This window comes from Oryctolagus cuniculus, chromosome 7, assembly GCF_051225735.1.
Source record: "Oryctolagus cuniculus isolate XC-2025 breed Fujian yellow rabbit chromosome 7, ASM5122573v1, whole genome shotgun sequence".
NCBI classification, from domain to species: Eukaryota; Metazoa; Chordata; class Mammalia; order Lagomorpha; family Leporidae; genus Oryctolagus; species Oryctolagus cuniculus.
Window position 1 is genome coordinate 39,821,924 of NC_142873.1, and position 13,141 is coordinate 39,835,064.

Below are 13,141 nucleotides of genomic sequence, written 5' to 3' on the forward strand. Positions count from 1 at the left end.
GCTTCTTCATTTTTCCTGTCACAAAAAGTTGGCAATTCGGTAGTCACAGGAGTTTGTAATAAATAACCCACATTGATTTCTCTGTTCCAGAATGATTTTGCTTCCCTTCCTCCCAGAGCCCTGACACTTTCCCTAAGAGGCGGTGTTAGAAAATCATTTACAAAGTGGCACAGATTCCCCATCTACTGTGGATATAAATCCAGGCAGGATGGAGTGGCGCTGAGGCAAGGGATGCAGGACTTCTAGTACCTGAGCCTTCAGCCAGAGACGTTTTCTCCAAAGGAGTGGATTCTGAGCCTGCTCGGTAGCACTGGTGGCAGGGAGTGACCATGGAGAAGCTGCTGTGGTGTTTCCTGATCTTGGTCAGCTTCTCTAATATGTCTGACCAGGCAGGTAGGTGCTACTCCAGGGTACGCCAGAGATTTGAACTGAGAGATAGGAATAGGGCCTGAGATTCTACAGACTGGAGCCAGAGGAACATACATCACAGAGATAACATGCGTGTGCGTGTGTGTGTGTGTGTGTGTGTGTGTGTGTCTACCTGGGTTAGTGTATATCTCAATCCCCAAATCTGTATGTGAATGAGGGGTAGATCTTTATGAACTAGAAATTTCTCATCACTACTTGGTTTTCTGTTCTACAGGCATGCACAAGAAGGCCTTTGTGTTCCCCAAAGAGTCAGATAATTCCTACGTGTCCCTCAACGCACAGTTAAAGAAGCCACTCAAAGCCTTCACTGTGTGCCTCTACTTCTACACTGATCTGTCCATGACTCGTGGGTACAGTATTTTCTCCTATGCCACCAGGAGACAATTTAACGAGATCCTCCTGTTTTGGTCCAAGGACATAGGATATAGTTTTTCAGTGGGTGGAGATGAAATAATATTCAAGGTTTCTGACATCCCTGTGGATCCAACTCACCTCTGTGCAAGCTGGGAGTCCAGCACAGGCATTGCAGAGCTCTGGGTAGATGGGAAGCCCATGGTGAGGAAGAGTCTGAAGAAGGGCTACATTTTGGGGCCAGAGGCAAGCATTATTCTGGGGCAGGATCAGGATTCGTTTGGTGGAAGCTTTGAGAAACAACAGTCTTTGGTGGGAGACATTGGAAATGTGAACATGTGGGACTATGCACTTTCACCAGAAGAGATTAATACCATCTATGCTGGTGGGACCTTTAGTCCCAATGTCCTAGACTGGCGCGAGCTGACATATCAAGTACGTGGTGAAGTACACGTCAAGCCCCAGCTATGGCCCTGAGCCTCTGCCAAGGATCCTGAAGGTGCTTCTTGGGGTTACAACTCACAGGCCCCATACTTCTGGCTGTGGACCTTTACCCCTACATATACTGAATGCCTGCTACATAAACATAGCTTCCTAGCTTTGCCTTCTTCAACACCAGAGAATACAAATTAAATATCTGAGGATCTTGTGGACTACATTGAGAAGCTTTGTCCAGAAGAATCACAATTGCAGATGTTTTGGCTTTTATTTTTATTTTTTAAGCTGAAAAGATCTTAAAGATAATCCTTTATTTTGCTAAGATGAGAAAGTTGACGCCTAGAAAGGAGAAGGAGAAGTGACTTTTAAGTCACAAGACAGGTTCACCACTTAACTGGGAAGAGGACATTGGTCTTCTGTCTAACTCCCTACCTAGGATAGCCCACCACCCCCAGAGAGTAGAAGGTAGTTGCCCACATTCACAGGGCTATTCACTCTCAGAATTAGGCTATCAGCCTAGGACTGCTGGTTTCAGAGTTCACAGTGCTCATTCTACCTTGGAACCAGTGGGCCCAGTCTTCTGAAATAGAAGATCCAGCAATACTGTGCCATTCTTCCACTTTCTCAAAGTCCCCCAGAAAGGCAACCAGAATTGCCTTAGAGAGAAGGCTTGCCTTTTCTCCTGGGCAAAAGTGGCATCTGGGTATAGCCAAGAAATCAGGTAACAGGGGTGTTTGCTTGCTTATATTGCTTTCTTAACACCATGGTTTTTCTGGGATACCCTTCCCCCACTCCCTGTGTGGTACTCTGACCTTTTCCTCCACTCCCACATACCCAACATATTCAGGCCACAAGAGTCAGGGTGAGACTCAGGCTGTCCTAACAGAGTAGTCCATCTCTCCATGGATGGCTGTATGTTGCTAGCAGGAGCAATTACAGACTCTCCCCAGGGATTCAGTGTGGACTCTGGGGATAAGACGTCATCTTTCAGCTGGAATTCTAACCTTAGAAGGCATGAACCTGGGGCCACCTGCAGCTATCTTGTTGACCATGTGGAGGGAGATGGAGAAGAAAAAAGCCAAGCTGGAAGAGCTGAGAGCTTGACAGAGTGGTGGAATCTGGATCATAGTGAGGCTTTGAGTCAGCCTTGCATGGAACCAAATCTATACCTGGACTTCCTGGGTCTGTGACTAATATAGCTCTTGGTTACCTGGGTGAATTTGAGCTGTTTTCTGATGGTTGCATTAGAGGTCTGACTATCTTATTTATGGGCACTCTGAAACCAAGTCCCTGTGAGCTCAGACTGACCATTGCTGTCCTTGCAAGGGAGAGTCCGTGGCACTCTAATCTCATCTGGAGTCTCCTGCAAGGATTCTTGCTGACAAATATAGCCCTCTTTGGGAACAATTAGTCATTCGTGTGGGGCCAGTTGTGGGGGTCTTAATGCTCTTATTCTATCATGATTCCAGTTTGAGAAAAAAATAAAGATCCTTGAGAAGCTCAAATCTGCTGTCATGGTCAATGACTATAAAGCACTCACCCAGTTTGTTTGTTGTAGAAACAGACTCCTCAAAGGTAAGGGCTTTTGGCTTTCTCTGGGCATGTCCTTTGCCACGGACTTTCAATACTAGGTGAGAAATTAAAATTACTCCTTAGAGGCCACAGCCAAGAAAAAAAAGTGGAACCCCCAGTATATCAAATCATCACCTTAGGGAAGGCATGAAGTAGATGAGTTAAGCATAGAGGTTCTGGGATCAGACTGCCTAAGTCCAAATGCCGGTTTTGCAATTTATTAGCCACATAACTTTAGGTTACACAATTTATTTATGTTTCAGCTTTTTTACATGTATAATGGGAGGTATAATAGCAATTAACTTAGTGTTGTAATAATCAAGTAAGTTAATGAAACTAAAGCATTTAATACAGCGTGTGACACATGGGCTAGTGATTATAACAACTTCTATTACTACTATTAGGCTGTCTTATATTAGATCCCTAAACATAAGTTCACTTTATATATATATGGTATACTTTTATACCATAAATGTTTGATTCAGTAGGATTTGTCTGGATTGGCAGCGACTGAGGAGTCCAATTTGCCAAGAATTAAGTTCAGGATATTAGGAGAGTGAACAAACGATCTTTGAAGTAATTATTTATGAATATTGATTTCCACAATTGACTTTTGATAAACATTTAGAAGCATAAAATCTAAAGATACATTCTTAACCAAAAATATGAGTGCAATATTCTCTGTTGCCCAATTAGGGCAGTTCTATATACTCTGACATTCAGCTAAGCAGAAGAGAGGGTTGACACTCTTTTCTAGTTAAAGAATCCAGTCAGGAGATATGTCTTAATTACAGAAGGCCATTCCAACTCCCCAGGGATGTGGACTGAGATAATATTTTCTTCAAAATTCAATTACTCTTACCTTGCTACACTTTGCCTCGTAGACAGCTGCTGGCCCTGTAGCCAGGAAAATTTTAACAGCTGATATTTGCATTCAGTGAACATTAAAAAATCTTAATAAAGCTTCCATAGAATGTTTAAATTTAAGCAGTTTAGCTTACTGGTGGGCACTTCAATGTAATCTCTTTGGAAATGCATCCCTAGGTAATAAGTGGGTAGTCATATTATATGGCATTGTTAGATGTAATCCAATTAAATGTCAGATGACATCTGCCAAAGAATGATTTTGGCTTAGACATCCTGATTCCAAGAAATTATTATTTTGTTTCTTTTTAAAAATGCAGTACGTGGAGAATGAGATCAAGCCTCCAATGGGGCCACTTCTGGCTGATGTTAGTAAATCCATGTCATCAGCAATGATTCTCCTTTACAGCAGGAATCATGCATCTGGTTTGGTCATAAGTAGAATTAGAGATAAAGAATAAGTCAGAAAGGCAGAGAGGGCCAAATGGTATATGACACAAAGATCATGGAAATGTATATTATGAAAAAATTATGCACATATTTCAATTTTTTGAACCATAACAAACTTATCATTTAATTGCATTTTCCATGAACTTTTTGAAATACATTCTTATGAAACCTACAACACACACTAGGTGAAAGAGGGGAAGAAGCCCAGTGCTTGAAGAGTGCATTTATAGAATAGATACATATATATAGAAGTGCCTATAATGCATTTATAGGCCAAATAAGTGGAGGCAGATTAGTAACATGGATCAGAGATGCTGGAGCCGGATACCTGATAGGATTCTTCCCTTTTGGGCTGAGAATTAGCTATGTTGGTAGAAGGGTCAGATTCAGACCTGACCCAAATGTGAGCACCTTAACATGGGGATCAAGGTGGTGATGTGCTGATTAGGCATCTAAAACCTGCCTGGGTTACGTGGAAATACTGGATCATTGCCCAGGCAACAAGCTTGGCACATTATCCAAACAGATGTGGTCCTGAAGAAAATGTGGTTAAGATTGGGCGATGCATAGGACCAGATGTGTGGATGAGAACTCATCCCTGGGCTGACCTAGCCTATCCAGAGCCTGGAGGAGAGATTAAAAGGACTTCAAAAGTGATACTGGAGTCTGAGACAAATGGATCTGGAGCCCAAGCAATGGCAAATATGTGACTACCCCCAACTCCCATCCTGCCTTTGCCTATCCTCCTGTTTGATGCACCCCAGGGAAGCAAAGATTGACAAGGAAATAAAGTGACTCTAGATATTAAACAACAGCAAAACAACAACAGTACCAAATCAAGTTTCCAAAGTACAGATCTCTGATCCCTAGAATCCCAGAGAATGAAGAGATATGCTGCTTTGATTTCTAAATAGCTTTATCCTAAGGTTACTGTCCTCTAGTTTCAGATGTGCTGGTGTGAACAGCCTAGATTCTCTTCTTTCATTTCTGTGGTTCTATCTTACTTAGGAATCTTTTAATTTCTCCTGTATCAGAAAAGTGGGTGAAGTGGGCTTGTTAGCCTTCTCCTTCAGAGACTACAGATTCCTGCTCATATCTCCTGGACTCTCTGCCGAGGTGTGCATTGTGGTCCGCTGCTTACAACATCATAAACATGTAGAGTCTTGAGTATGAGGGCGGATGCATTGATCCCAAGACTGGGTCAGATTCTCCAGAGCCAATCTCTGGAGGAATATGCAACATCACGAGGTCTATTGCCCTACGTGCTTTTAGAACCATCACTTTAGTGTTTTCCTGGCAGAAGGCTCTAGTGCAACTGGATTCCGGATATTCCCTGGTCCAGGTCTGATGCATTCCCTGAGTACCGATTCAATGCAACCCCCTCTACCTCCCATATTGTCAGACACACAGTTAAGTGATATCACAGGACCCGTCATTGCCCCTCCCCTGGTAATTGCTTAATCACGCAGATGGGATCACATATAACTTTAAAAAATACCTGATGCTTACCTAGCTCTTTTTTTTTTTTTTGACAGGCAGAGTGGACAGAGAGAGAGAGAGAGAGAGAGACAGAGAGAAAGGTCTTCCTTTGCCGTTGGTTCACCCTCCAATGGCTACTGCGGCTGGTGCGCTGCGGCTGGTGCACCGCCAGAAGCCAGGTACTTCTCCTGGTCTCCCATGTGGGTGCAGGGCCCAAGCACTTGGGCCATCCTCCACTGCCTTCCCGGGCCACAGCAGAGAGCTGGCCTGGAAGAGGGGCAACTGGGACAGAATCTGGTGCCCCCGACCTGGGCTAGAACGCAGTGTGCCGGTGCCGCTAGGCGGAGGATTAGCCTATTGAGCCGTGGCGCCGGCCTTACCTAGCTTTTACCATGAGCTGGGAGCTGTTCTAAATTTCATATATGTTTGCTTATTTGGTGACAACCCTATGAGGTAAGCACTACTTTAAAGTCCTTATTTTACCGAAAACTGAAGTCTGGAGTGGTTGATTAACCTGCTAAGAACTAGGATTTGCATAAAGGCAGCCTGGCTATAGAGCTCAGTGCTTCTAACCACTGTATTCTGCCCCATGCAATAAAAGCTCATACCCTACACCTACACCCCTAGTGGAGGAGGGATACAATGGGGTGTGTGTGTGTATGTGTGTGTGGATATGTTTTCTTATAGGGAAGCCACTGCAGAATGCCATTTATCTAGATTATTAGCTACCATTGCTGTTGGACAATGGCTTCTATAAAAATCTTACTCGACTTTGGCATTCACACAGCAGTCTCCATGCTACACTGTCAAAGTTCTCGTATGACTTGCAATGCCTCTCCACCTCTACAGTTACATACGCCTTGGACATAACCTCATATCTTAGTCAGCATTTACCAAGGGCATGGAATCACAAGAGGAATTCTTCAGTTCTTCAAGCCAGTAATTCTGAAGGTCCTGGTTCTTGTCCCTAAATGTTCATGTGATTGTTTCTGGCCAGTGTACTTCTTGATTCTTCCTTCCCTAATGTCATAGTCAGTTCAGTCTGGATCAGGGGAGCATACCAGGATCTCTCTTTAAGCACTGAGGTTTAGAATTGTAGCTGCTCTAGGATTAAATAGGGTGACAGCCTTTCACTGAGTGTGTTTGTTACGCAATAAAGCCATGCTGTGACAACAAACATTCTGCTCGTCTTAGAGTGTTTTCCTTTTTCCTATAGTGATACTTTGGATCTGCAATTTGGGGTGTCTGACTACTAGAGCTGTAAATTGGGGAACAGCCAAAGGGCCAAGATGTCTAGAAAAGCTGAGATCCATAGATATTCTTCCTCTGTTGTAAGAGGAAGAGAGGAGAGGACTCCCAAGCAAACTCATCTGAAGGGAAGGTCAAGGTTGCATAGCAAGCTGAGTTGTTAAAGTTCACCTAGTGCTCTGTGATGTGATATGAGCTGTTACCTTGGCAGGGTGCTGGAACTGAGGATGGTTTGTGAACTGATTCATGGGGAAGGTCTCCTAATTCTCTCTTTCTCTCTCTCTCGTTCTCTCTCACTTCCTCCCTCCCTCCCTCTTGCTTTATTTCTCCCTCTCCCTATCTCTATCCCCCTCTCTGCCTCTTTATTTCACTTTCAATTTTAAGCCTTGTTCACTACATTCATTCTAAAGGTAGTCCTAATAATGCTGTGGGGTCCATGAAATCAATAATATTTCCAGCACCCATCATCGTAATGGTGGGGTATTCTTTTTTTTTTTAAAGATTTATTTATTTTATTTGAAAGGCAGAGTTTCAAACAGGCAGAGGCACAGAGAGAGGGAGAGGTCTTCCATCTGCTGGTTCACTCCCCAGATGGCTGCAACAGTCGGAGCTGCTCCAATCTGAAGCCAGGAGCCAGGAGCATCTTCTGGGTCTCCCACGTGGGTGCAGAGGCCCAAGGACTTGTCCCAACTTCTGCTGCTTTCCCAGGCCACAGCAGAGAGCTATATTGGAAGTGGAGAATCTGGGACTCGAACTGGCACTCATATAGGATGCCAGCACTGCAGGTGGTAGCTTTACCCGCTATGCCACAGTACTGCCCCCCCCCCAGCTGTATTCTTTTGACTTATTCAGGGAGCACAGATATTAATAAAAGACGATTTTGGTATTAAGAAAACATCTTCCTTTGTGGTCCTATCTTTTCACCTATCAGATATTTTCTGTTTAAATTATGCATATATCTTTTATTGTGCAATAGTTTTGTAAACAATCGCATTAAGTCAGTCTTATATTTTAAAAATCAGACGCAAGAAGTTTAGGAAAGGATAATTAAAAAATTTAGTTTTATAACATTAAAAATCGAACTATTCCCAAAGTATACTATACATTTGTAATAGCTCTTTTTTCTGTGTGTTTAGAATATACTGCCCACATGTTAGCTGGCTCTTCTAGTCAGTGGAGAAATGACCTCTATTATCAGTTCTCATTGAATATCAATGAGAAAACTCATGATGAGACCACAATGAATAAGCCCAAGAATCTTTTTACACGAAATTATTATGTTTTTCATAGGAATTTACATATTGCAAAATACCTTTGTATCAAAATGTATGTGTCTCTCAGGGTGTCCAGCTAATATGATTCCATGTTTGAGGCATTCTGGGCACACAGCCAAATAGCCACAGTCAGACTGGGTGTCCTATTCATAAAATGGAACAGTAATTCTGAGAGCGTCAAGGACTACCTATCTTTATTCCCTCTTTATTTGCTTCTTAATTACACATGCATGAGCACACACACACACACACACACTTCATTTTAGTAGCAATGCAATTGCATTATGGAGAAACCCTCCATAATTCCACTACTATAATAAGAACACATTATTTGGGAGCATTCTCTATAGTTTTTTCCTCCCAATATAGTTACTCCTTTAAAAATAGTGCATATACAAATCTGTAATCTTTTCCGTTATCATAAGCATTTTTTCATGGTCTAGCACAAAATTCCACAACCAGCATTTTAAATGGCTATTCATTCTGTTTAGTGGATGTAAATGCATTCCATTTACTTACATTTTCTAAGTTTTCTCCATTCTAAGTATTTTAAACGGTTGTCTTTTTGACTAAAGGTTTGAGTCCCCCCCCAATATTTTACAGCATTTCCCTAGAATGTAGTCCCAGGATGGGACTGTCCTAATTCAAAAAGCAATGCCACATGGAGCTTTGGAGCACCAGCAGGTACCATGGAGTCTCTAATAAATAACCCATATTGATCTCTCATTTTGTGATTTATCTTGCTCTCTTTACTCTTAGAGCTTTGATTCATGGCTCCAAGGGGCAATTTTGGAAAATCATTTACCAGCTGAGACACCCTGACTACTGTACATTTAAGGTCAAGACGGAGAGGACCTGAGACAAGGGGACCTCAGACGTCCAAGCCTAGAGTCTCAGCTGCTGACACTTTTTCTCAGAGGCTAATCCAAATTCTGTGCACGTTGACAGCAGGGAGGGGCCTGAAACTTCCTGGTCTTTGTCAGTAGGTGGGGTTGCGGGTGGTGGCTGAGATCTTGTCCTGGGATTGTGATGATGCCGAGCACATTAGGGAAAAGGGCCAGCATAAGGAGGGATTGTGTTTTCTAAATTCAGTCTCTCTGTATATAGAGAGTACATCTTTGTGGCTGACAAGCTTAACAGATGACCTTTTCCCTCCCTGCTTTCTATCCTACAGACATGAACAAAAAGGCCTTTGTGTTCCCCAAAGAGTCAAATAATTCCTTTGTGGCTCTGACTGCAGAGCTGTAGAAGCCATTCAAAGCACCTTCACTGTGTGCCTCCACGTCTATCCCCAAGCCTATTGCCACCAGACTTGGGAATATGGCCCTTTTTCTTATGCCACAAAGACATTATATTGAGATCATCCTCTTCAAGAAAAAGCTGGAGAATACAGCACATCTGTAGGTGAGGCTGGGGTGTTTTTCAAGCCTCCTGAACCTTCTTCTGCATGCAAGCTGAGAGTCTGCCCCAGGAATTGTAGAGCTCTGGGTAGGCCAGAAGCCCACAGTGAGGAACGCTCTGCAGACAGGGGTGCTCTTTGGGGACAGAGGCAAGCATCACACTGGAGCAGGAGCAGCAGCAGGAGCAAGAGCAGGATGCATCTGGTGGGGACATTGATGCAAACCAGTCTTTAGTGCGGGAATTTGTGCTGTCACCAGATGACATCGGCATGGCCATGGTGGTGGGCCTCCAGTCCTAATGTCCTGGATTTGCAGGTGTTGATGGGTGAGGCTCACAGGGAAGTGCTCACTCAGACCCAGCTGTGGGCCTGAGGCTCTGCTGTTGCCCTGCAGGTGCTTATTGGCGTTCACGCCTTACAGATCCCTTGGCTCTGGCTCTGGCTCTGGTGTCATTTTGGCTCACATGGATGACTCGCATGCTCCAGGCACTTGTATTTCCCCTCTTTCTTCACCACTCTCTTTCCATCAGCACAGGGGCTGATGCAGACCAGGGGGTCCATACACATGGCTGCACCTTAGCTCACCAGACCACACCTCAGGCCAGTTAAATCTGATTTTCTCAAAGTGGGACCCAAGTATCCCCATTGCTTTTTAACACTCTCCAAGTCATTCTAGTATTTAGTGATAGATATGGACCATTGCAGTTGGGTGTCTGTTTAACAGCACAGGAGCCAACTGTTTTTCTCCTACAAGACTGCATAAGGCTATGGTGCTGCCAATATTTCCATTTGCCTTTACAAATACACCCGCTTTATTGTATTAACTAAAGATACAGGCATAGACTTTTCCCAGCATTCTGCCCTCACCATCAGGATGAAGTCCCTGTAAATCATATTGATCTTACTTTTTTTAAATCTTTTCAATTTGAAGACCCAAAATATAAAAAATATTTTACTGTTGTTTCTGTTTAATTTGTTCACTTTTTCCTTCAGGATGACCAGTTTTCATGATGTGAATTTTCTGTTTTCTCTTTCTCATTTATCACCACTCAGATCACGTTGATCCATTTTCTCCTATTTTGAGCTTATATTTTTCAAATCTCTCCTCCATATTACTGATTTGTTTTCTGCTTTGCATGGTGGGATCTGGACCATTTCTACTGCCATTTAGAATTCTGCAATTCCCTTTGAGTTGCTCTAAATTCTTTTTTTTAGATTTAGTATGTTTTTATCAACTCTTATCTCTCAAGTCTATTTTCTTCAGTATACTTGAGAATTTCATGCCATTGCAGTCTATAGTTTTCCAAATTTTCCTGTAATTAATCTTTTCAGAAGTATATATTTTGCCTGCTAAGTGCTGTCCTTTGGTAGTTTAGTACTGTGCTGTCCCACTGTTTGTAGTGTCAGCAGTGAGCTCTCCTGCCTACTTGGCCATAATAATGCATCTCTGGGAACCACCGCTAGGTGGCGATGGACCTATGTTATGCTAGGAGCTTCTGATCATTCAGCCCTATGATTGAACTCTAGCAACTCCCCTTCTAAGTGACTGCTCCACCCCTACTACCAGTTTCTGCCATTTGTATCAGCCTTACCACGTATTTGTGTGTTCATGTCCTTCTAGGGGGTTGATCCACAGTGCTAGGGAGAGCACAATTAATAACAGCAGCATGATCAAGCAATATCAGGCCTCATGTAGGTTTTTTTTAAAAAAATTTGTTTATTTTGGAAGGAAGAGAGAGCAATATCTCTCACATCTACTGTTTCAGTCCCCAGACGCCACAGTAGATGGAGCTGGATCAGGCCTAAGCCACAAGCTAGAAACTCAATCTAGGTCTTTCATGTGGATTAGAGGGACCCAACTACTTGAGTCATCACAACAAGCGTGCATCAACAGGAAGCTGGATTCGGGAGTGGAGCCTGTATTTGAGCCTAGGCATTCTGATATGAAATGAGAGTGTCCCAAGGAGGGAGTTGAGCCACTGTGCCAAATGTCTGTTCCCCTTATGTTCTTTGAGGAGGGAAGTCTGGGAAAGCCTTCCTGTTTCTCTGACTGGCTTCTCCTCTTTGCACTGGTGCCAAGTGCCAAGCCAGATATTCACTAGCTCACAGTGAAGGGGGTCCAAGGTTACACCTAGAGGACAGCTGGGGCTCTGGGACCCTTCACTGTCCAACAGGTAGAGATTCTCATTGCACTTCTGTTTGGAAGCTCAGATCTGGAGGGGAAACATTTCAGGAAGATCAGATTGACCTCAGGCCTCAGTGGGTTTCTTCAAATCCAGTGTTGCCAGCTGCAAGGTTGCTATCATGATCTTGGTTTTGAATGTTTGTTTCTCAGTTCATACAGAACAGGAGGAAGAATGAGACTGTCCACTCCCAGCGCTAGTAGCCCTTGAAGAGAGGAGGAAGCTCCTCAGTAGGTTGGTGGAGACTTCAGATTTGCAACAGTAGTAACAGCAGAGTGGGTAACCACCCACAGTGAATGCAGAGGGTCTACTATCTTCTGGGAAAGTGTTTACCTTTGGAGCCAGAGCTGGAGCTCCTAATGTAAAAGTTGTGAAGTTCTGCAGGAGATGGGGCAGGCTTACCTGCAAACAAGTCCTAATGTGTGGAACCTTTGGCCTTTGTATTGCTGGAGCCAGGGATTGAAAGGCAGAATGAAAGCCTATGTGTCTTAGTATATTTTATTCATATTCAGGCTCAAAGAGGACCTTATTGAGGTTCTCATCTGTATATGTATGTGGCTCATTTGCAGCTTCTTTTTTTTTAAAGATTTTATTTATTTATTTGAGAGGTAGAGTTACAGAGAGAGGGAGAGACACAGAGAGAGAGGTCTTCCATCCACTGTTTCACTCCCCAAATGGCAGCAATGGTTGGAGCTGGGCCAATCCGAAGCCAGGAGCCAGGAGCTTCTTCTGTTCTCCCACGTGGGTGCTTGGGCCCAAGCACTTGGGCCATCTTCTACTGCTTTCCCAGGCCATAAGCAGAGAGCTGGATCAGAAGAGGAACAGCCAGGACATGAACCAGTGCCCATATGGGATGCCGGTGTTGCAGGCAGAGGCTTAGCCTACTATGCCACAGGTGCAGACCCAAGGGGAAGTTTTGAAAGGCCTGTGCCTAGAATGTTGTGGCTCCAGACACCAGGTTTGCTCAGAGGCAGCCAGAGATGAGGAAGCTTCAGAATCTGGCCTGGGGAAAACTTTCAGTCGGGTCTTTAGGAGAACATCAGAAACTCAGGGAGGATGCAATCCAGTTCATTCTACAGTCAACTGGGAGTGGAATAGGAAAAGGAGCTACTGTGATCGGTGCTCGTGGGCCTTCCAGGGGGAAGGGGAGCAGGATCCAGTGGGCAGCCAACTGTACCTTTCACAGCTCAGTGGTGGGGCTCTTTCAAGAGAACAGAGGAACCACAGTGAGAAAGAGAACGAAGTGGGGCATTAGGGGCAGCATCAGAGCAGACTTCTGAGGAAAAGGTGCCCTCTCCTTGGGTAACTCAAGTGACTTCGAGCTGGGAACTCTCGCTATGATAAAAGACGGTGGCTGGGGAGGAGCTCGGGGGGAGGACACGTGGTCGCCACCAGCCCCTGGGAGCACAGCTTCAGAAGTGCTCACCATGGAGCTGGAGTTCACAGCCGCTGAC

At 44.1% G+C, this 13,141-nt stretch overlaps 1 protein-coding gene across 1 annotated transcript; it reads left to right on the top strand.

Moving 5' to 3' along the window:
* Positions 1-248: 248 nt before the first annotated feature.
* Positions 249-2,804, top strand: CRP (C-reactive protein). The gene is given in 2 exon segments (NM_001082265.1): positions 249-393; positions 644-2,804. Coding segments are annotated over 2 exon segments (678 nt in total). The 5' UTR covers positions 249-329; the 3' UTR covers positions 1,258-2,804.
* Positions 2,805-13,141: the final 10,337 nt, after the last annotated feature.